At 45.3% G+C, this 23,751-nt stretch overlaps 2 protein-coding genes across 23 annotated transcripts in view; one reads left to right on the forward strand and one right to left on the reverse strand.

The window, feature by feature from the left end:
* FBXW12 (F-box and WD repeat domain containing 12) overlaps positions 1-10,227 on the reverse strand; it is a 76,821-nt gene extending 66,594 nt beyond the window's left edge. For 18 of the 21 annotated variants that reach the window (XR_005374949.1, XR_005374950.1, XR_005374948.1 and 15 more), the window contains exons 1-2: positions 10,116-10,227; positions 9,798-9,949 (exon numbers count right to left, since the gene is read on the reverse strand). The gene's annotated coding sequence lies outside the window, so the exon portion shown is untranslated. The remainder of the gene's footprint in view (positions 1-9,797; positions 9,950-10,115) is intronic. The other 3 variants (XM_038566562.1, XM_038566560.1, XM_038566558.1) reach the window with 1 other exon arrangement.
* NME6 (NME/NM23 nucleoside diphosphate kinase 6) lies at positions 10,225-17,460 on the forward strand. Of its 2 annotated transcripts, none has more exons than XM_038566571.1 (6): positions 10,225-10,381; positions 12,630-12,726; positions 14,507-14,609; positions 15,757-15,796; positions 16,420-16,580; positions 16,858-17,460. In XM_038566571.1, the coding sequence occupies exons 2-6, from the start codon at positions 12,637-12,639 to the stop codon at positions 17,022-17,024; spliced, it is 561 nt and encodes a 186-aa protein (XP_038422499.1). In that variant the 5' UTR covers positions 10,225-10,381; positions 12,630-12,636; the 3' UTR covers positions 17,025-17,460. The 2 variants fall into 2 exon arrangements, with proteins under 2 accessions (XP_038422499.1, XP_038422498.1); XM_038566570.1 differs by having other exon boundaries at positions 10,284-10,437.
* Positions 17,461-23,751: the final 6,291 nt, after the last annotated feature.

The following is a 23,751-nucleotide window of genomic DNA, read 5'->3' on the forward strand; positions in this document are numbered from 1 at the left end:
CGGTCCTGTTAGCAAATGTTTTCTATTACTACTGTCTGTTGCCCTTCGTCTCTTTTGTATGGGCACCCTAGTGGTGGAGGTAAAGGTTGGGAATGAGACAAAAGGGAGAAGGGACTCCGAGCATGGAATTTTTTTTTCCCCTTCTGTCCTCTCCATGGGAGATTTGTGGCTGTTTCTTGAAGTTTGGTTCATGTTGGAACACTGGATCCTGGGAATCCCATCCAGGTCAGGGCCTGGAATTTGGGGAAATAGCTGGTTTCTTTCTTTTTTTTTTTTTTTCTTTTTAATAGCTGGTTTCATATAGGGTTCCTGTCTTTTGTTCAACTAGATTGTTAGCTGGTTTCTGGGCTTCTCCTGGAGTCCCAATGATTATGCTAGGGAAATTGGGGGAATGGTAATGCTGGCTATGGCTCTTATCTCCTGGGGTTGATAGCCATTGTATTACCAAGGTTTCTTCTGCTGTGTCCTAGGGCAAGGGCTTTACTGAGCCATCCATCTGTGCCTGAGAGCTCTACCAGGAAGGACAATTCTCTTCCATCATGGCTCTAGTATGACCTGCTGAGTCTACTGTGTTGGGACAGAGAGGTATGGTCACAATGACTGACTTTCATTGCCTGTCTTTAGAGATTTGAAGGCTTATTCAGGCTTGCTGCTGGTCTACCACATCTTTTATTTAGGGAAGTGTTTCTGGCTTTTTTTCTCCTGGCTCTTTAGAAGTCCTATTGTTTCATGTTCTGTGTCTGGTGGATTAATTTGCTGGCATTCACTATGTCCTCTGACCTATGCACTTTGAGTTGCTGCAATTCCTCTGTCTATGGTCCACAGTAGAGTGAAGTACTGGCTTGTCATTTGTGGAGTTGGGGTTGGGGTTCTAGGGTTCCAGGGTTCTGGAGGTTAGCAGTATGGGTGAGGGTTTAGAGGTTAGAATCCATTGGTCAGGATTTAAGGATTAAATGTTGAGATTAGGGCAGGATTACCAGGTTAGAAGATAAATGTCAGGATCGCAGGATCTAGAAACCGGGTCTAAGGTTAAAGGGTTAGAAGTTTAGAGACTAGGGCTTGGGCTAGGGTTAGAAAGTTAAGGTTAAAGTGGTGATTAGGGAACTAGGGTGGGTTAGATGTTAGAGCTGTGGCAAAAGTCTAAGGATCAAGGGCCAGGGCAGCCCCGGTGGTGCAGCCCAGGGCGTGATCCTGGAGACCCTGGGTCGAGTCCCATGTCAGGCTCTCTCTGCATGGAGCCTGCCTCTCATTCTCTGTGTTTCTATGAATAAAATCTTAAAAAAAAAAAAAAAAAAAAGGATCAAGGGCCAGAGTTAGGTCAGTGTCAGAAGAGAATGAGTCAGGATCAGAAAAGGTAGGCTAGGTTACAAGTTAAGAGTTAGATCACCATCAGTGGTGGGGTTAGGGGCCAAGGTATAGGATTTAGAATAAGAGGCTCGATAGTAGGGGTTAAAATTTGTTAGGGTTAAGGAAACAGAGCAAGGGTAACTTCCTCTTTTTCCTTGCTGTGGACAGATTCTCCAGGAAGACAGAAGGCATCAGGTTCTATGGTTACGTACGCCCTAAATCCCAGGGGATACATGTCAAGGTTTCACACTAACTATTCCATTGCACACCCCATTTGACCATGGAAACACTGGGTTGAGGTTCAAGGGATGAGTAGGAGAGAGGCCAATCTCCTTCTGCAGGTACTTCCCCATATTTGAAAGTCAGACTCTGGAATCCCCTTCACTTGGTTCAGGGGAATACACACACACACACTCTCAAGTACCCACACATGCAGGGAGGAGGCAAGTGGAGCTGGAGAGCTGTTAGCTAGATTTTCCTCTTTTTTCCTTAAGATTTTATTTATTCATGAGAGACAGAGAGAGAGAGAGAGAGAGAGAGAGAGAGAGAGAGGCAGAGACACAGGCAGAGGGAGAAGCAGGCTCCCCCACGTGGGACTCAATCCTGGGTCTCCCGGGTCAGGCCCTGGGCTGAAGGCAGCGCTAAACCACTGAGCCACCTGGGCTGCCCAGATTTTCCTCTCTTTAATAAAGCCAGAAGAAAAGGTAGGCTAGAGCAACAAAGATAGGTACAGGTACTGAGGAAAAACAGAGAAGGTTAATAGAAAATGCTGGGAGAGGGTGTTGCTTTAGATCATGAAATCTGGCCAGGCCTGAGGAGGTGACTCAGTGTGGAGTGACTGGAGCAAATATTGGGTAGAAGGAGTTTTAGGTAGAGGGAATAGCTCCTGTGAAGGCCTTGAGGTGGGAACAAGATGGTGGAATGGTAGGAGTGAGGGAAGAGTGGTTCGGGAAGAACAGAGGTCAGCAAAGGCCAAGTCACATGGTGCTTTAAGGGCCATGGTGAGGAGTTTGGCTTTTGTTCTTAGTAAAGCAGCAAAACATGGCAGTGCTTCAGGCAGTAGAGTGATGTGACCTGCTTTATGCATTAAAAAGATCAATATGGGGACACCTGGCTGTTAGTGGAACGTGCAACTCTTGATCTCAGGGTGGAGTCTGAGCCCCTGATGGGTGTAGAGATTACTTTTAAATATATATATATTATATATTTCAAATATTTTATTTATTTATTCATGAGAGAGACATAGGCAGAGAGAGAAGCAGGCTCCCTGTGGTGAGCCTCATGTGGGACTTGATCCCAGGACCCCGGGGTCACAACCTGAGCTGAAGGCAGATGCTCAACCACTGAGCAACCCAGGCATCCCAATATATATTTATTTTAAAAAGTAAAATTAAAATAAAAAGATCAGTCTAATGGTTGTATGAAAAACAAGCCACAGAAGGCTTGAAGAGATGACAGTACATGAAGAGATGAGGCTGACTCAGGCTAGATGGCCAGAGGTGATCCAATTTAGGGTACAGCTGAAGGTTAAATGGACAGAGGTTTGCTGAAGGATCGTTGAGCGCAATCTTGCAAAAAATGAAACCAAGAATCATGCCTGAGTTTTTGGGAAAACTGGGTAGCTAATGGCAGAAGTGGAGCTCAGGAGATTAAAAGTTCTTTATAACATCTACAGCAAAAGAAAAAAATACACACTTCATCTAAAAAGCAAGTGTGAAGGTATTTAAATGTATTTTTTTTAATGGAAAGTATTTGTTTTAGCAGTTGTGAGCAGAGATGGTGATTCAAAGTTAGAAACTTCTATCAGGATTTTTGTTCTCTAAAGTAAATGCTCACTCAGTCATGATCCACTTGGTTTATGAATATTCATTAGCTAAACTTGACTAAACAATCCTTGGGTCTTATTCTCCTGATTAAACAGGCCAGTGAGTAAACTGGATATGAAATGGGTTTCAAGGGGATCCCTGGGTGGCGCAGCGGTTTGGCGCCTGCCTTTGGCCCAGGGCGCGATCTTGGAGACCCGGGATCGAATCCCACATCAGGCTCCCGGTGCATGGAGCCTGCTTCTCCCTCTGCCTGTGTCTCTGCCTCTCTCTCTCTCCCTCTCTCTCTGTGACTATCATAAATAAATAAAAATTAAAAAAAAAAAAAAAAAGAAATGGGTTTCAAGTATTTTTAACAGTATCTAGGATTCACTTACTCTTTTGGCATTGCTAATATTTGGGAGTCTAAATACTACTATACAGACATTGCCCCCAAAACAACATTCAACTCACGTTGCTACTTCAGGAGACTGAAACTTTCAGGGCTAATTTAGACTAGAGCGGAGTCTGATTAAAAGGGAGGTCAGAGATTCTGACAAGGGAAATAACAGACCTGGCCTAGTTGAAGGTGGATACTGATAGACATTATTTATCCAGAGACAGCCTGACACCTAAATCTCACCTGAACTCTAAAGGTCTTCTGGGGAACCCATAAGCAAGTGAAGTTGTATTATTTTATAATCCATTCAGTTGCTGCAGGAAAGAATACTGGCCTTTTTGTTGGCTGCCAGCTGATCAGCAGTCTACCCACAGGAAACAAAAGCCACCATTTACATAAAACCGTTTTTTCCTTCTTCCTTCTCTACTCTTTCTCATATATAAATACTGTTTTTGCTTTTGCTAGATTTAATCAATCATTGTTTTCCCTTATATACAAGTTTTTTTTTTTATGCTTATGTATTTACTTAAGTAATCTCTACACCCAACATTGGGCTTGAACTCACAACCCTGAGATCAAGTCACTGCTTTTCCGACTGACCCAGCCAGGCATTCCCTTTATAAACAAGTCTTTAATTATTCTTAGACAGGGGAAGGATTGGTCTTTGACCTTGTCTTCTCTCTGCATTCTTTCCCATGGTCAGTTCTTCACTGACGTATTTCTATCACCCCTTTGACAATTCCCAAACCTAACTTTATCCAACTACCACCAAGCTACTTCTGCTTGAATGTCCTACCATCACTCCAAACTCACATCCCAAATGAATTCATTTTTTTCTCTAAGCCAACCTCTCAACCAATTGCCAAACACACAGGTTGAAACCAAGTTATTCTCAACTTTACTAGAAAGCAAATGTTTCTTGGACTGGTTTCTTGGGTCCAAGAGGAAGATTTCCTCTAAATACTCCTGATCTCTTCTCATAACTCTTCTCCCTTGGCTGAAGCTTCAGGGACATAGAGCCAGATTAAGGGTAGCTTGACCCTTTCTTCCCTTATTTTGGGAACCAGCTGCCCACAGGTTCTGTTGCTCTATTTTGTAAGTTTCACAGGCATAGGCTCTGCCTTTTGACAGAGGTGGAGGGATGTTTCATTCAAAGGAATGTTAGGATCTCATGATTTGGCAAAGAACAGAAAAGAGAGATCTGGTGAGGAATGTGGAGAGTAAAATATCACATACAAGTTGAGGCTACAATGGGACCACCACTTGAAGCATTTCACTTTTCAAGCTGGCCATGTTGAAATGCAGGCCACTTTGTTCACAGGCAAGTGTTTTTCTAACTGATTTTATGTACAGGCTGGGATGAAGGAGTACCTTAGCAAAATGCCAGTCACATGGTTCAGTAAAGCCAGTCCTTAACACAATCTCTGTGGTTGAAGCACATAAGGGCTAAGGTGTGGGCACTGACCTTGGCCTTATTAGCAGAGACCCACTGCCTTCCCTTGTGGGGCATCTGCAAAGCCTAAGCAGCAGGGAAGACCTCGGTGAGCAGGGTCTACTGAGCCACAAATTTAACTACAGGGAAGTCCTTCCCCATACACGCCTTTTAGATACTGGGGTAAAACAAGTATTTGGTCCTTTACTATGTCTTTTAGCTAGTTCAAGAGGCCAGGGCCTTTAAATTGCAATTAAATTCTACATATGCAGGACACCTGGGTGGCTCAACCGTTTGGCACCTGCCTTTGGCCAGGGTGTGGTCCCGGAGTCCCAGGATTGAGTCCCCCATCGGGTTCCCTGCATGGAGCCGGCTTCTCCCTCTGCCTGTGTCTCTGCCTTTCTGTCTATCATGAATAAATAAAATCTTAAAAAAAAAAAAAATTCCACATATGCTAAGGAGCACAAGTGTATGAGTTCCAGACTTTGTTAGGCCCAGCCCAGCGGACAGAATGGAAGGGCTGTCCCAAATTCCATCCCTTATATCCTGAGCTAGACTCAAGGCCAAAGGACAAAACCAGAATTCATGTGTGTTTTTTTTTCCCCTTCATGGTTTACTCCCCACTTGCTGGTCTGTCAATAACTCTGACTATGGGGCAGCTTGGGTGGCTTAGTGGTTTAGCACCGCCTTCAGCCCTTGGCTTGATCCTGGAGACCCGGGATCGAGTCCCACGTCAGGCTCCTGCATGGAGCCTGCTTCTCCCTCTGCCTGTGGCTCTGCCTCTGTGTATGTGTGTGTGTCTCTCATGAATAAATAAATAAGATTAAAAAAAAAACAAAACAGGGCAGCCCTGGTGGCGCAGTGGTTTAGCGCCTGCCTTCAGCCCGGGGTGTGATCCTGGAGACCTGGGATCGAGTCCCGCGTCGGGCTCCCTGCATGGAGCCTGCTTCTCCCTCTGCCTGTGTCTCTGCCTCTCTCTGTCTCTATCATGAATAAATAAAATAAAATCTTTAAAAAAAAAAAAAAAAAAAAAAAAACACCTCTATGGTTTTATAGTTCTGAGATTTACAATGCAGTTTCAATCTTAAAAAGATGGTAGGTTTTATTTGTAAAAAAAAAAAAAAACAATGCCCTTATTACAAATAAAACATATCATCTTCTCAGACTGAAGTAGAAAAACCACTCGATGAAATTACCACAGCCATGGAGATTAAGAAGATGGGAAAAGCCTGGGCCTGGAACAGTATTACAGAATCACATATGTTTACAAAGTCCAAGAAGAAATGCATAGCTTTAGAAACCTGCTCCAGGGATCCCTGGGTGGCGCAGCGGTTTGGCGCCTGCCTTTGGCCCAGGGCACGATCCTGGAGACCCGGGATTGAATCCCATGTCAGGCTCCCGGTGCATGGAGCCTGCTTCTCCCTCTGCCTGTGTCTCTGCCTCTCTCTCTCTCTCTGTGTGACTGTCATAAATAAATTTAAAAAAATATTAAAAAAAAAAGAAACCGGGATCCCTGGGTGGCGCAGCGGTTTGGCGCCTGTCTTTGGCCCAGGGCGCGATCCTGGAGACCCGGGATCGAATCCCACATCGGGCTCCCGGTGCATGGAGCCTGCTTCTCCCTCTGCCTGTGTCTCTGCCTCTCTCTCTCTCTCTCTGACTATCATAAATAAATAAAAATAAATTAAAAAAAAAAAAAAAAAAAAAAAAGAAACCTGCTCCATAAGATCAGAAGCAGTACAAGAACGAAAATAAAGGAAAAGAGGTTTTGGGGGGTTTTTTTTTGAGAGATTTTTTTAAAAAGCAAGTTGATATCTTGGAAAACAACTGAGAGACAAATCTCTAGGGCATGGCTATGTAAATTCATTCCTTCCCCACTTTCTGTAGCCTAGCAAAGAGCTGGTTCCATGGGTCTTCCTTCTCTCCAACGATAAAAATGTCAGAAATTCAATGAGCCTTCTGGAAAGGAGTAGGGGAACACAGAAAAAGAAAAAGAAAATGCCCAAAGAGAAGTGTCTGAAAGAAATACTACTCATGTGGCACATCCAGAAGCTCAGAAGCTGAGACAGGATCTGGAGGAATGGCAAAGGTCTCAATTCTCACTGGGTCCCTGAGGCAACAAATTTTAGAATAGTAGCTTCAGGTAAAAAAAATAAAAATAAAAAAATAAAAAACACCTGCCACAGTAATGCTCAACTAAAACTCACGGGGTAAAGGACCACCCTCCTGTCCCCCACGCATAGGAGCCATGTGTCCTGGGCCTGACCAACTCTACAGAAGAAAACAGTGGCCAACTGAGAGCTGCTCACAGTGGGGCTGGGTAAGCCATGTCATAGAGCTTACCCTCAATGCAGCTTGGGGACGCCAGAAACACAGGACCCAAAAGAGAAACGGTATTAAGAAATTTGAATATATTGGACAAAAAAGAAAGACACCTCAAAGACATGGTTTGGGGCTGCTACTATTGTAAATTAACACTGTAAGAAGGTGGCATCGTCTTAAATACCACTAGCTGAAAAACAAAGACTAGACAAGACGCAGGTAGAGGCCCCTCAGAATATAATCAACACAGGTCATAATTAATCTCATAATAGGTGATTCTCCCGAGTTTAGATTCACAAGTTAGGAGACTCAATAACTGTTATAGAATTACCAGAGCCACAGTGACATTGAGTCAAGACCTTTTCAGCCTATTCACCGTCCCTCACATTGAGTATGAGTCTTTGAAAAGGTTTCTAGGGACAAAATCTACTACAAGCTCAAGGTGATCTGCTTCCTAAATTCAGTGAATGTGAAGCAATGCTGTCATAACTTTGTATGTCCTATTAATGATTTAGATTCTTTTTGGTGTTACTTAAGGCTTTTAGGAGACCTGGCATTGAAGTCTGGCAGCACAGAATTAGAAGGTGGCGAATCTGGTTCTCACAATATGTTCTCCAACAGCTCTACCAGTATTAAATAAGCTGACATTTGGTCTCTACCTGCCTGCCATTACTCTATTTCTGTTGGTTCTGAGCCCAAGTTCAGAAAAAGGGTGTTGGGCACCTGGGTGGCTCAGTCAGTTAAGCGGCTGTCTTCGGCACAGGTTATGATCTCAGGGTCCTGGGATCAAGCCCTGAGTCAGGCTCCCTGCTCAGTGGGGAGTCTGTGTCTCCCTCTCTCTTCCCCTCTGCCACTCCCCCTGCTTGTGCTCTCGAGTGCACTCTCTCTCAAAAAAAAAAATAAGATCTTTAAAAAAGAAAAGAAAAAAGGTGTTATTTATTGAGTCTCCTAAAATCCTATCTGCCCTTCCTTTCATTATATAGGCTTGTTGCTCAGGGTAGTCAAAACAACTATAAAATATGGAACTAAAGCCTTCGCCAGTGTGTGTGGGTTAGACAGAAAAGTGAGCTAATGACCATGGTCTAAAAATCAGCAAAATCCCTATAGTGCAAACGTATGTTAATGAAGATAAAGGTAGGGCAGCCCTGGTGGCTCAGCGGTTTAGTGCCGCCTGCAGCCCAGGGCGTGATCCTGGAGACCCTGGATCGAGTCCCACATCAGGCTCTCTGTATGATGCCTGCTTCTCCTCTGCCTGTGTCTCTGCCTCTCTCTGTCTCTATGAATAAATAAATAAAATCTTTAAAAAAAAAAAAAAGGAGTACGTCACTCTTTATCTCAGGCTTGTAAACTGAAGCCCCATGTTGGGTATAGAGATTACTTAAAAATAAAACCTTAAAAAAAAAAAGGGAATAGAAAATAAAATTGGACCTGAAACACCTGGAAAATAAGACTAAAACCTGATGTCTGGTCAGTAGCATATGGTTAAGTTTACTCTAATGCTGTGAAGGCAGAAATGGACATGTGGGGCAGCCCGTGTAGCTCAGAGGTTTAGCGCCGCCTTCTGCCCAGGGCGTGATCCTGGAGACCCAGGATCAAGTCCCACGTTGGGCTCCCTGCATGGAGCCTGCTTCTCCCTCTGCCTGTGTCTCTGTGTCTTCCATGAATAAATAAATGAAATCTTAAGAAAAAAAAAAGAAGAAGAAAGAAAGAAAGAAGAAGAAAGAAAGGAGGAAGGAAGAAGGAGGGAGGAAGAAAGAAGGAGAAAGGAAGAAAGAAGGAGGAAGGAAGAAAGAAGGAGGAAGGAAGAAGGAGGAGGAAGGAAGAAGGAGGAGGAAGGAAGAAGGAGGAGGAGGGAAGAAGGAAGAAGGAGGAGGAAGGAAGGAGGAGGAGGAAGGAAGGAAGAAGGAGGAGGAAGGAAGAAGGAGGAAGAAGAAGGAGGACGAAGGAGGAGGGAGGAGGAGGGAGGAGGAGGAGGAAGAAGGAAGAAGGATGAAGAAGGAAGAAGAAGAAGGGACATGTGCCTTCACCAGCCAAGCAGGACTGGACTTTCTGAAAGACATCGTGTGGAAACAAGCTACCAGAATCACAGACCTCCCTTCCAACTTTCCAGAAGTGCAACACCTGTATACTTGGCACTAGAATCAGTTATATATATATATATATATATATATATATATATATATATAAGTGTGTGTGTGTGTAGATATAAAGATATAGATGACAGTTATGGCTTATTTTCACTCTTCTCAAATTCAGTGACTCCAAGAAAAAATGTCACCACCCTTCTTCAACCTGCCACACTATCCCATCTCCATACTTAGACCACACACCAGGAATACCCGCAGTCCTCACCTCACTTTGCATTGCTTCAACAGGCTGCTGGAGAACCCACCCACCCTACCCCACGTTCCTTAGCGACATGTCCAAGGCCCTTCCAACTAGCTTCCCTCACGGCCTACGGAAACCCAGAGCCCAGGTAAGAACCCTCGGTCACCACCTCCACCTCAGCTGTGCTCCCTCGGGTCTAGGTATCGCCTGAGCGCGAGACTTGGGACGGCTGCCACGGCCCTCGCGATGCAGCGCCCAAGTTCTTCGCCCTCCACGTAGCTCCGACAAGTACCGGGCAGCAACCACGAGCCAGGCACTACCCTAGAGAGAAAAGTAACAGAACGAGTCGAGCAAGCTCCGTCCCATTGCCAGGCGGCCCCCTCCCCCGCGCAGGGCCGCCCAGGAACGCCCGCCTCCCTCCCGCCTGAGGGCGCCCAAGCCGGCGCGGAGGGGCAGTTCCCGCCCGAGACGGCCCGTCCCTTCGTACAGCCCGGGACAGGCGCTGCGGAGAGACAAGGGCCACCCGCAGCACCGGCGCTGGGCCCGCAGGCCGTCTAGCCTCCGCCCGGCCACTCCCACTGCGCCGTCTCCCCCTTACCTCACACACCACGCCTCCACTTCCGGCCGGGTCCGCGGCTTCCCGGCAAGGACCCCCGGAAGGGCTGCCCGGCCGAACGCCCGAAAGACCCCGCCTGGGCCGCGCAGGCTAGCTACCGCGGTGCCTGGTGGCCGGGCGCCGCGGTGGAGAACCAGGTGAATCCAGACCTGAACTCCTGCTGGGCGGGAGCCAGAACAGCTCAGAATCCGGGGTGCGCTGAGGCCCTGGTGCAGGGGGCAGGAGTCCCGCGGCTGCAAGCCTAGAGAAATGAGGGGCAGCAAGGAGATGGATTGGTGTCAAGAACTGGGGCTGAGAGCCTGGGGTGTTGGGGAGCTGGGCCTCAGGTGTCGGGGGAGGGTAGAGGACGGGGAGCCGAGACAGAGTTAGGGGGTTGCGGGTCCCCGTGGCGCCTGGGAGGATGAGGGGCTTGCCCCACCCCACCCCCACCCCCACCCCCACCCCGCTCCCTGAAGCAGAGGAATGGGCACCTCAGGTGAGGGGGCGAATACCCTGGCAACTTCTGAAATTTGTGATTCTCTGATAAAGCAACTTTGAAGTTGAGCGAGTTTCTTGATCTGTCAACATTTGTTGTAAATCAAGGGCCAAGACAATCATTACTTGGCTGGCATTCGGAAAGGAGCCACATCCTTCCCCAGAGGGCCCCTGGCAGCTTGGCCTTGCAATAGCTGGATGAGACACATTCATTCATTCATTCAACAAATACTGTTGAGATTCAATTATGTACTAGACACTCTGCATAGGTGAGCATCTTTTAATGCTTTCATGGAGCTTACCTAATGAGTGAAGACATAACTGAAGAAAAGGTCCGAGAAGCCATAATAGGGGAAGTGAACTAAAATCTAGTAGATGGATAGGCAGTAACCAGAGGAAGCACATTTTGGACTGTGGAAATGTCTCACATGATGAGATTTACATTTTTAGTACACTGGCTGCTGTGTGGAAATTGTAGAGGCTGGCAGGAGTAGAAATTGAGAGGCCATCGAGGAGGCTGTTGCAGAAATCCAATGAGGGTTGATGAAGTCTTGGGCTAGGGTGGTGGCCCTGGAGGAGAGGATTGTATGGATTTGAGAGACACTGCTTAGGTCAAATTGCCAGAACTTGGTGATAACATGGATATGGAAGGTGAGGGAGAGATGTTAAGGCTGTCTCTCCTTAGATTATGGTGAAGCTTCCTTTTGCTTTCAGTTACTCACAACCTGGGATATTAGGGAGAGTGGGTTGGCTGGACTTAATTTTGTGGTTTGAGTGGAGCATCCAGCTGAAAGCTGTAGAAAGGACATGAGTAGGGGAGACCCTAGCACTGCCTTTAACATGATTGTCAGGCTACTTTCAGCCTAAAAGAAATAAGTGTTGTCCAGACTATTCCTGTGTGTCTTCATGGAAGTCTTCTCCATATTTGTTGGCAAATTTAGGAGCTCCACTAGGTAATCTTTTATACTTAGTCCTTAGTCCTGATCAGATGATCGGTTTCTCACATGTGAATAGAATTTCACAGTTGAGAGATACCCCACATTCTCTTGGTCCAGTTTAAGAAATACTTTTATGTTCCTTATATCATTTCCATGATTATTTATTGAGCTCTTATGCTATGCTAGGCTCTAGAAATACAAAGATAGACAGAACAAGACTGTATAGGTTCCATTAGTCAATTAAACTGACCTTTGTCCTAGGCATTGTTTCAGCTGCTTCAGATACAAAATGGTTACAAGTGGTCCTTGACCTTGGAGTTGCATATCCACAGGCCTTGCCATTGAGGACAGCTGCGTATATTAAAGAATTGATTGGGACGCCTGGGTGGCTCAACGGTTGGAGTCCCAGGATCAAGTCCCATATCGGGCTCCTTCCATGGGGCCTGCTTCTCTCTCTGCCTGTGTCTCTGCCTCTCTCTCTGAGTCTCTCCTGAATAAATAAAATCTTTAAAAAAAAAAAAAAAAGAATTGATTTGGGCAGGGGAGATCCTGATCTCTATGTAAGATTAGATAAGAGATCGTATGTATCCAGCAGACTTCTTTAAGAGTATCCTGGCAACATCCCAATTCTTGTCCATCCAATCTTCCTACTTCTAGAATTGATGGGAGCACCCTATGGGATAGAAAGCCTTATGAATGGAAACAGTTACTGTACATTTGGGGCCAGGCTGTTTAGCAATGTAAATTGTAAATCCTCTAAAACACAATGAAAAGTTAGAAATTGAAGGGACCATTGGCAGAGACAAGTAATGTTTAATCTTGAATTTCTCCTGAATAGGTAACTCCTTTGTATGTAACCACCATAGGCCTTGAAAGTGAGATGGCTGTTGGCTTTCAAGGTTACATGGCTCCAGAGTAGGGAGGGTGGGGAGCGTAGCATGGAGGGGTCCTTAATCCAGCTTTCTGATGGCAGGAGTGAGATGACCTCGATCTTGCGAAGCCCTCAGGCTCTCCAGCTTACTCTGGCCCTGATCAAGCCTGATGCTGTTGCTCACCCCCTGATTCTGGAGGTAAGAAGGAATCCTAAGCCTCTACTGTATGCCCTGGGCACTGCTTCTGTTTCTGGGGCTGCAGAGCCATTTGTGAAGACTGACAGCACAGTCCTATGAAAGATGCTATGGAGGCAAAGCTAGGACCTGTGGACTCTGACTCTAAGAAGACAAAAATCTACTGGAGAATTGGGGCAGATAAAAAATATAAGGGTCCAATACAGTAAGAAGAACCAAACCTCAAGACAATGTATGTATATTAGTTTTCTCTGGCTGTGTAACAACTTACCACAAACTTAGCAGCTTAAGACAACATTTCTTATCTCACAATTCTAGAATTTAGAAGTTCAGTAGGCTTTCCTGGATTTTTCCTTAGGGTCTCACAAAGCCAAAGTTAAGGTGTTGGCTGACTGGCTCCTTAGCTGGAGGATCTGGGAAAGAATCCACTTCCAAATTTGTTCGGGTTGTTGACAGAGTTTGATTCCTATGGTTATAATACTGAGGTCCCCATGTCCTTGCTTGCCTTCAGGCAAGGACTGCTCCCAGATTTTAGAGACCACTCACATTCCTCATCACATGGCTCACTCCATCTTCAAGACAGCAGTGGTGTGTTCAGTGCTTCTCATGCTTAAATCTGACTTCTCGTTTAGCTGCTAGCCAGATAAAAGTCTGCTTTTAAAAAGTTCATATGATTAATCAGGCTCATCCTGATAACTTCCCTTTTGATTAAAGCAAAGACAACTGATGGAGTGGCTGGGTGGCTCAGTTGGTTGAGCATCCAACTCCTGATTTCAACTCAGGTCATGATCTCAGGGTCATTGGACTGAGCACCATTTTGGGCTCTGTGCTCAGTGGGGAGTCTGCTTGAGATTCTTTCTCTTGCCCTCTTCCTCTCCCCTCCCTACCACATACTCTCACTCTCTCTCTAAAATGAATTTTTAAAAATAAATACACCAAAGTCAATTGATAGCAACCTTAATTACACCTGAAAATCCCTTTTGCCATATGATATAATCATATTGCATCATATTCACAGTCCTGGAGAGTAGGGTGCAGAACCTGGGTGGAACTAGGGGAGGGTCATTGTAGGGTTCTGCCTACAATAGTTGGATAAGTACTAGCTGAGCAATTCTGCTAGGTAAGCACACTGTGGTGCAGAGGAAGACCAGAGCAGTCAGAAATGGTGGCCTGCAAGTGTTGGGACCTGGCCAGGCTCAAAGGAAGGATGGGCTTCAGTTAGTGTTCAGGAGGGCAGGTATTCCCTAGAGGGAGACACTGAAACAGGAACACATATGGTGGATCTGAGGGCCACAGGCAGGCTGGGGTGATGGGACTAGAGAATTGGAAGAGGTGGAGGACAAGGACAGTACAGCCTTGAACACTGGGCTAGAGTAGTTGTACCTCATTCCATAAGTAAGGTTCTGACCAGAGTGTGACATATATTTTTATGGTGTTCTTAATCTGTTGAGTGTGATAGTTTGGAGAGAATGGGACAAACTCAAGGCAGGACCACTATCAAAATATTTTTAGGATGGTTCGAGAAGCGGGTCATGTGGGCTGTAGGAACAGAAGGGCAGAGATGGCACTTCCTGCCCCCTGCACCCGAGGCTCATGCTCTGGCCATGTGACTGAAAGTCTTTACCTCACTCCACCTTCTTTCTCTTCCTACCCAACTATGGGACAGACTCTCAAGTCCTGGGCTCTGGTGGGTCCTCATGGTTCTTTTGATCAGTCTGTGTCTCCTATTCATTCCAGAGGTCCCTTTGACCAATTTTTATCTTTGATGTGGTTGTTTATCCAGGCTGTTCATCAGCAGATTCTGAGCAACAAGTTCCTTATTGTACGAATGAAAGAACTTCTGTGGAGAAAAGAAGAATGCCAGAAGTTTTACCAAGAGCATGAAGGTAGGATCAACAGTCCTTTGAATGGGAGACTTCTCTGTCTCAAGATGTGTGCAAGAGAGATTTTCACCTGGATGCACAATAGCAGGCTGTCTCTGACCTACCAACTGTAATACTGTGGCCATTCTTCTGAAGTCTCGCTTGATACACAAACTTTTCATGATCATCAATCTTCGGAAAATATTTTCCAGGGGGTGTCTAAGTGGCTGTCAATTGAGTGTCCAATTCTTGATTTTGGCTCAGGTCGTGGTCTCCGTGTCGTGGGATCAAGCCATGGGATCGAGCCCTGTGTTGGCTTCATGCTCAGTTTGGAGTCTGCTTTTCCCTCTCCCTCTGGTCCTCCCCCCACTTGCACTCTCTCTTTCTCTTTCAAATAAATAAATACATTAAATCTTTAAAAAAAATTTTTTTTCTAGGAGGGTTCCACTTCGTAGTCCTAACCAAAAATTTAGTTTTATGTCCTGATGATATCAGTAGTTAGTAGTTAGTGCATGTTTACTATTTCAGACCTTGTCCTGGTGCTCATGATTTCATTGAATTTTCCCTAGAGCCCTATGGGGTGTAGGTATTGTTATGTCTCCAGTACAAAGATTAGGAGCCTGAGTTAGGAAAATTAATGACCTACCCAAAATTGCACAGGTTGTAAGTGGCAGTGCCTAGATTCAGACCCAGGTATGTCCTTATTCTTTTCTCTAAAACAGTTTTTATTGGGGTGCCTGGGTGGTGCAGTCGGTTGAACATATGACTCTTGGTTTTGGCTCAGGTCATGATCTCAAGGTCATGGGATTGAGCCCCCCATCAGGCTCCACTCTCTCCCTTTCTCTCTCTGCCCCTCTCCCTTGCACTCTCTCTCTAAAGTGGATGAATAAATAAATAAAATCTATTTCAAAAATATTTGAGAGAGAGAGAACATGTGCAGAGAGAGGAGCAGGGGACGAGGGGCAGAAGGCCAGAGAGGCAGAGAGAAGCAGACTCCCTGCTAAGCAGGAAGCCCAATGTGGGACTCGATTCCAGGACCCTGACTGAGCCACTCAGGTACACCAAATCTTTTTTAAAAATAAAACAATTTTTGTTATTTTGAGTAAGGAGGCAGAAGTACAAACGTTCTCTTGGGCACCAATGTCTTGATGAAGTTACTCTCTCCTTGCAGGGCGTTTTTTCTATCAGCGGCTGGTGGAGTACATGGCCAGGTACTTCTAATTTTCGTTTTGGCATCTTTATCCACCAAGATTTATCTCTCGGGGCAGCCCAGGTGGCTCAGCGGTTTAATGCCACCTTCAGCCCAGAGTGTGATCCTGGAGACCTGGGATCAAGTCCCACGTCAGTCTCCCTGCATGGAGCCTGCTTATCCCTCTGCCTGTGTCTCTACCTCTCTCTCTGTGTGCGTGTGTGTCTCTCATGAATAAATAAATAAAATCTTTTAAAAAATTATCTCTCTTGCTCCCTAAATTTTTAAGTTTCATTTGACACTCTTTAAAGTTGTAATCAGTGTTAAGTGTCTGAAGATACATGGACTTGAGGCTATGACTAAGCCAACACTGACCTGGTAGCCACTTGTCCCATGATGGTTATTGGTCCAATGGCTAGAGAAGAGTGTTGTTAAATGCTACTGAGCCACTATGCTGACCTCTGTGGCCTTTCATGTATACACGGAGTGGCCTTCCATCACTTACTACTTGAAGCAGCATCAGTCCTTAGCTAGAAAGGCAGGGTAACTCTCAGGACATAGTATGCCTTTATTCATGCCCTGCTCACAGTGTGCCCTCCTCAACCACATAGCCAGATTCCTGACATGTGCTCCTTTTGTACACAGCGGACCAATCCGAGCCTACATCCTTGCCCGCAAGGATGCCATCCAACTCTGGAGGACCCTGATGGGACCCACTAGAGTGTTTCGAGCACGTCATGTGGCTCCAGATTCAATTCGTGGAAGTTTCGGCCTCACTGACACCCGCAACACGACCCATGGCTCTGGTGAGTCCGCCTCCCCTGTCCTTGGCCACCAATAAGAGAGGATGGTTTGGGGTTGGTGGTCAGGCCATATGTTGGAGTTAAGGGGTAACCCTGCCATAAACTTTCCTCCCAAATACATTTCTCTTCTTTTGTGGCCATCTCCGCAGACATGGCCTCAGGACTTAGGGTCAGGAGGCAGAACTAGAGGCTCAGGTTTCTGAATCTGATTATAACTGTCTCTTGCCTCCAACTGGCACTCCTTATGAGAACTCCTTCTCTTTCTTACCTCCCCTTGCAGACTCTGTGATTTCCGCCAGCAGAGAGATTGCAGCCTTCTTCCCTGACTTCAGTGAACAGCGCTGGTATGAGGAAGAGGAGCCCCAGCTGCGCTGTGGCCCTGTGCACTACAGTCCAGAGGGAGGCATCCACTGTGCAGCCGGACCAGGAGGCCCAGGACCAGCCTGATGCAAGCCTGTTGGTCTGTGAAGACTGGCTGCACTGCCCAGCCTTTTCTCAGAGACCTAGGACCAGGGAGGCCTGGGGATCGTAGCACCATCTTTGCTGGGCACCACACATACCTGAGGATCTAGCTCCTCACTTCCACCTGCTCTAGAATCTAGCTATCTACCTCTTTTCCAGAATGTTCATGGGTGGTTCAGAGCAGTAATGGCTCCTCTTTTCTCTAAGAACTATTCATCCTTTTCAAGGAGGAGTTTGCCTAATTGACTTGCCTGAAAAATGCAGTGACTATAAGCACCACTTGGCCTGTCTTCCTCAATAAAAGTCAGTGTTCTACTGAATCTTCAAGACTAGGAGCACTATTCTAGGTGCTTTCTCTCTTTCTCCTTAAGTGGAATAATTAAACCTGTCCCAGGAATGCCTGGGTGGTTCAGTCTGTTAAGCATCAGACTCTTGATTTTAGCTCAGGTCATGATTGATTGGGTCGTGGGATTGAATCCTGCATCAGGCTCTGTGCTTAGTGCAGTCTGCTTGAGATTCTTTCTCTCCTCCATCTGCCCCCCATCTTGCTCTCTCTCTCTCAAATAAACTTAAGAAAAAAACTGTCCTGGAGCCAAGTTTCTGGTCTATGCTAAATGGAGAGGATTGTGTAGAAATCTCCCAGAAGGTTCACACATGTGTGTAGCTTGTCTAGTGCATAAAGGAACCCAGTGACAAAGTTGAGTGTGGGCCCAAATGCATGTTGTGCACCAGGGGTAGGGCTGCATCCTAGGGGAGGGGGCAACTTTTATTTGAACAAGGATGTGTCTGCCCAATAGAAGCATGTTTTTATGACTCACTTTTCTGTTTTGCACAAAGCCACTAAAGTTAGCCATGTCTCTGTTATAGATGAGAATGAAAGTTAACCATTGCTACATTACAAATCACCTCAACATTTAGTGACTTAAAACTGTAGTTTATTTTTATGTGTCTCTGGATTGGCTGGGTGATTCTGCTGGTGTCACTTGGACTCACTCATGTGGCTGCATTCAGCAGGTGGGTCAAATGTGGTATTTTATCCTGAACTGCTTCATAGCATGATTGTTTCAGGGTTCCAAGAGGACAGGCCCCCATTCATAAGCTTATTAAGCTGCTGCTTGTATCATGTTTGTTAATATCTCATTGGCCAAAGCAGGTCATGTGGCCAAGCCCAGGGTCCAAGTGTGACGAAACTATAAGGGGGGCATGGATACTGGGAGGTGTGAATCATTGGGAAGGAGGAGGGGTGCCATAACTATGACAATTTACCATACAGGGAGTAGTGAGGAACCTTGAATTTATATAGAATTTGTGAAAAATATTTGCACAAGCTAACAAAGCAGATAAAGAAATAGAGAAGGAAGGAAAGAAACAAGGATGTGTGGATCAGGAAAGTCAAAAGAAGAGTTTTTCTGGAGAATGAAGCAATGTTGAATATTGTTATGAAGTCCAGAAAGATGAAGCTTTTAAAATACCCTCTAAATGTGGCAGCATGGAGGTCACTGTGACCTTGGCAAGAGCAGGTCCTCTGTGCCAATAGGGGGGTTACCTTGCGTGGAAGATGATGGGCTGAAGCATTTATAGTGTCCTACTACCTTTGGGCTTAGAGTGAAATATCTAAGTGTCTTAGAGAATCTTCTCACATCCAAATCTATAAATGTATCTGCATATGCTCCCACCTTCTCTTCTCTTCCTATTACAATACAGGAAGGGTCCTGCTTCCCATTAAGCCAGTCTTTCCATGTGCTCTGAATCCCACCTTGTTCTTTTGATTTTCTAGTCTCTACTGCACTTTCACTTTCTCTGCTGGGTCCCTTCCCTTTGAATTCAAACATGTTTTGGTGTCTCCCATCTTTCAAAATCTTTTTAACTCCACTTTCCTCTTCAGCTACCTCTGTTTCTTCATCTCTATACAAACAAACCCACACCAGTTGTCTGCTCTAACAGGCTCATCCCCCTTTTCCCAGCAGCCCACTCCAGTGTGGCTTGCACACTAACCACTCCAGAGGAGACTGGTTTCCTCATGCTTTTATCACTGTTGCCCAGTTCAGCACCAGACATAGGTATCATTGCTTTGTAAATAGCACTAAGCTATCCATAGTGTGGTCTTTGACATTGCTTAGGATCCCTCCATCTTTAAAATCTTGAAATCCTATTTTTAAATCATAGTCTTCTATATTCGTCTCTCATGTCTTCTAGACCTAGACTATTTGCTCATTCACTCTCCTATGTAACTTTTTCATATATTCTCTCTCCAAACCTCCAATAGCTTCTTTCTTCTTCCTCATTGCCCAACTGTTAACCCTGACTCCTCTTTCAGGAAGTTAACAGCCAGGAAAGAAACTCCATAGACTTCTAAGACCTTACTGAGCACCTACCTGCATCTGTGCTCATGTACTCTGCATCACTCCTGTTAGAATAAACAATAGACAAACCTTCCAACCTCCTATTTAAAGCTTTCCCCATTTTGTGCAGGACATCTTATTGTCTGCCACCTATTCAAGGCATTGCTCCAGTAATTATTGCCTATGCGTCCTGCATCATCAGGAGAGAGATGTTACAAACATGCTGCAGTTCCTCTCATTAAAAAATAAATAAGTAGGGGCTCCTGGATGGCTCCGTTGGTAAAGCATGTGACTTGTAATCTCAGGGTCATGAATTCAAGCCCCACTTTGGGCATGGAGTCTACTTAAAATTTAAGAAATAAAAAATAAATAAAAGCAAATTTTCACACCACATCTCCTTCATGCCACTGTCCCATATCTCTTCTCACCTTTAGCAAAACTCTCAACAGAGTAACCTAGAACAGCAATGACCAATGACTTTCAGTATAGACAAAATGGTGTAGACCCATTTATCTTTGCTCCTCCCTGCTGAGTACAACCATAAACCTGAAAAGAATGCAAAAAAACAAAGGGAACTCTGAAAAGTTCTCTGAAGTAGAACTGGTTTGAGACTTCCAGACTAGAGGAACAACACAGCAGCAGGGCATCTTAGGTCTCCCCACACAACAGAACAAGGTGAGCAAGACTAGGCATTTCCCAAATCCTAACCCAGCAATAGATGGCAGCCCATATGGCCTATTCTTTCCCATGAGTAAACAGACTAAATAGAAAGTCCAGCTCAAAACACCCGGCAAACTGACAGGAGGATTGATCAGGAGTGCCAGCTATCAATAACTAGGGGAAGTACTCTACTTCCTAGCCAAGTCTGCGGCTACCCTCCCCCATGGAAAGATAATAAGCTGATGGAGTAACACAAAAGAGACCAAAACAAGTGCCCAAAGTCCAAGTTCTGTGACCAAAGTTAGACATCTAAGTCAAAGTCAAAAGTAAGTTCCAAGATCCAAGTCAATCCCATGTCTGAGTTCAATGTCCAGGACAAGTTGAGTCCCAAACGAAGGTTCCAGTCTAAGACCCAGGTCCCCCAGTCTAGATCTAGGGTTCTGGTTCAGATCAACATTCCAGGTCCAAGGTCAATGTCCTAGTGTAGGTCTGATGTCTAGGTATGAGGTCTTGACATGAGGTCAAAGTCTCAGTTTAGATGTTGACATTCAAGTAACAGTTGCAAGGGCTAGATCCATCACTGAAGACTGAGGACAGGTCCAACATCACAGACAAAGAGAGTTCCACAGATGAGATTTGATGTTCAAGTCCAAGGTCCAGTTCTATGTCCAAGGGCCAGTTTGAGATCTAAGGGCCAACTCCAAGATCTAGGCCCAAATCTGAGGTCAAGGTCCAGGTCCAGAGCTTGAGAACAAGGTCCCTAAGTCTACATTTAGGTCAAGGGCCAGGTTCAAGATCCATGTCCCATTTCCAAAGCCTAAGACCAATATAAGTATCCAAGATCAAACACAGATCTACACCCTACATTCAAGCCCAAAGGGCAGATCCAAGTTTCAAATGTTCAGTGTTCAAATCTGAGATCCACGATACTATTCTATATCAATATAGAAGTCCATGTTTAAGGACCAGGTTTATTTTTTTTTAAGATTTTATTTATTTATTCATGAGAGATACAGAGTGAGAGAGAGAGGCAGAGACACAGGCAGAGGGAGAAGCAGGCTCCATGCAGGTAGTCTGATGTGGGACTCGATCCCGGGTCTCCAGGATCAGGCCGTGGGTTGAAGGCGGCATTAAACCGCTGAGCCACCCGGGCTGCCCAAAGGACCAGGTTTAATGTCAGGACTAACTTACAGACCAGTTCCATATCCAATATCTACAACAAAGTTCAGGAGCAGGTCAGTGTTCAGTTCCAAAGACTATATCTAAGATCCAGATCCATGGTCCAGGTCCAACATCTATGTTCATATTTGAGGCTTAGGTCCAAGGTTAGTGCTTAATGTCAAATCTAGGTCCAGATTCACAGTCTAGATTCAAGGCCCATGTTCAAGGTTGAGGTACACTCAACTACTTCCAAAGTGCAGGTTCAGGTCAAGACCCAAAGTCTGGATCCACACAGTCAGATCCAAGGCAGAGGTTCAAGGACCAGATCCAAGGTCCAATTCTAGGCCCATTTCCCAGGTGTAAGGTGAATCTAAGATCCAGATTAAATCCATGTCTAAAGTCCATGTTGAGTTCCAGCTACAAGATCCAGATCTAAGTTCTAGTTCCAAGGTTAGGTATAATCTATTTTTCATAAAAATGAATGTTTGGGACGCCTGGGTGGCTCAGCAGTTGAGTGCCTGCCTTTGGCTCAGGGCATGATCCTGGAGTCCTGGGATCGAGCCCTGCATCCGGCTCCCTGCATGAAGCCTGCTTCTCCCTCCACCTGTGTCTCTGCCTCTCTCTCTCTCCTCTGTGTCTCTCATGAATAAACAAATAAAATCTTAAAAAAAAATTAAGAGGACTGCTTTCACCATATATGTACAGACCATAGATTCATTCCATCCCATTTGGAATGCTAATTTTTTATCTTTTATTAGCACAAATGCCATAAAACTGCCTTTCTAGTCCTTAAACATCCCTGACATTTCTCTGCAAACTATTCGGTAAAAGTTTGTCTACTGGTTTACATCTTTAACTGACAATTAAATAAACTCAGAATTTTTTTAAACTAAGTTTTGGTGGTGTTTGCTTTATGACCTAACATTTGGATTCTAAGAATATTGTTATTACCATTAGTATTTGCCATAATAAATAGCACTTCCTATGGGCCCAGGACTTTGCTACACATGAAAATCAAATTTAATCCTGCTATTATCATTTCATAGATGGGGAAACTGAGGTGGAGAGGTTAAGTAACTTATCCGTAGTCACAAAGCAAGAAACAAAACAGGGTACAGGATATGCTCTTAAACAAACCACAGATAACGCTGACTAATTAGGATGCAAAGGTTTATATCCTACTAAATCTGTCCTTAAAGAAAAAAAAAAAAAAAAAGCTTCCAAGCAAAGACTAGGTTTTTGGAGAAAAGAAGCCCATGAGAATTAAGCCCCTGACACAGATGCAATATCTTCTGGGGGAAAAGCTAACCCAATTTAGTATATAAACTAAATCTGGAAGCAGTCTAAGGCTGCAGAGCTACCACCAGGATATCCTGATCAGGAGATTTCCAGACACCCAACCCAACTGCATGACTCTCTAAGGACAAAATCAGGCGTGGCTAAATCATGCTGCTCCAGAGGAGCTACTGAATCCAACCCTACCAGGACCCTCACCCAACCAAAAGATACTATTCCCTGAAGTCTGGAGAGCTCTGCTCTGAGATCAGGAATAGAAGAAAGGAGTGGAAGTGGGTGACTAAAGGCAATTCTCTTTCTCCTCCCCCTCCTCCTCTTCCTCTTCCTCCTCCTCCTCCTCCTTCTCTTCTCCTTCTTCTCCTTCTCCTTCTCCTTCTCCTTCTCCTTCTCCTTCTCCTTCTCCTTCTCCTTCTCTTCTCCTTCTCTTCTCCTTCTCCTCCTCCTCCTCCTCCTCCTCCTCCTCCTCCTCCTCCTCCTCCTCCTCCTCCTCCTCCTCCTCCTCCTTCTTCTTCTTCTTCTTCTTCTTCTTCTTCTTCTTCTTCTTCTTCTTCTTCTTCGAGAGGTAGAGAGAGTTGGGGGACAGGCATGAGGAAAAGGGAGAGAGAATCCCAGGCAGACTTCATGGAGCCTGAGGCAGGGGTCAGTCTCACCACCCTGACATCATGACTTGAGCTGAAATCAAGAGTTAGATGCTCAACTGAGCCAGTCCGGCACCCCTCTTCCTTCTTTGTTCTACATTTCTAATAAATAGGACTCTTCATTTATCATATTTTTTTAAGTCTATAATGTTCTGAGTAAAAGCCAAACTAGCTCCTCAGAGGGGCCTGCTAGGTTCCACATTCTCTGGTGATCTGCTGCCTTTCTGACTCCATCTATTCTCCACCCTTCATTTGCTTCACCAGAGCCACACTGACCTCCCCTCTTGAAGCCTAGCACTGGCTGGTTCCTATGTAATGAACTCCTTTCTCCCAGACATATCAGTGGTATGTTCCAAGAACCCAAAACTGGGCCTAACATTTGAGAGTTAATAAATATTTTTGAATGAATGAGTGATAGGAGCAGAGTTAATTAAGAAAGAACTAGGGATCCCTGGGTGGCGCAGCGGTTTGGCGCCTGCCTTTGGCCCAGGGCGCGATCCTGGAGACCCGGGATCGAATCCCACATCGGGCTCCCGGTGCATGGAGCCTGCTTGTGTCTCTGCCTCTCTCTCTCTCTCTCTCTCTCTCTCTCTGTGACTATCATAAATAAATAAA

This window comes from Canis lupus, chromosome 20 (genome assembly GCF_011100685.1).
Source record: "Canis lupus familiaris isolate Mischka breed German Shepherd chromosome 20, alternate assembly UU_Cfam_GSD_1.0, whole genome shotgun sequence".
NCBI classification, from domain to species: Eukaryota; Metazoa; Chordata; class Mammalia; order Carnivora; family Canidae; genus Canis; species Canis lupus.

Excerpts from the sequence above, each read along its gene's own strand:
- NME6 (XM_038566571.1), top strand. The coding sequence starts at position 12,637 with ATGACCTCGATCTTGCGAAGCCCTCAGGCTCTCCAGCTTACTCTGGCC. Across the intron at positions 15,797-16,419 it reads CTGGTGGAGTACATGGCCAG|CGGACCAATCCGAGCCTACA; the intron begins GTACTTCTAATT and ends TTTTGTACACAG. Across the intron at positions 16,581-16,857 it reads CAACACGACCCATGGCTCTG|ACTCTGTGATTTCCGCCAGC; the intron begins GTGAGTCCGCCT and ends CTCCCCTTGCAG.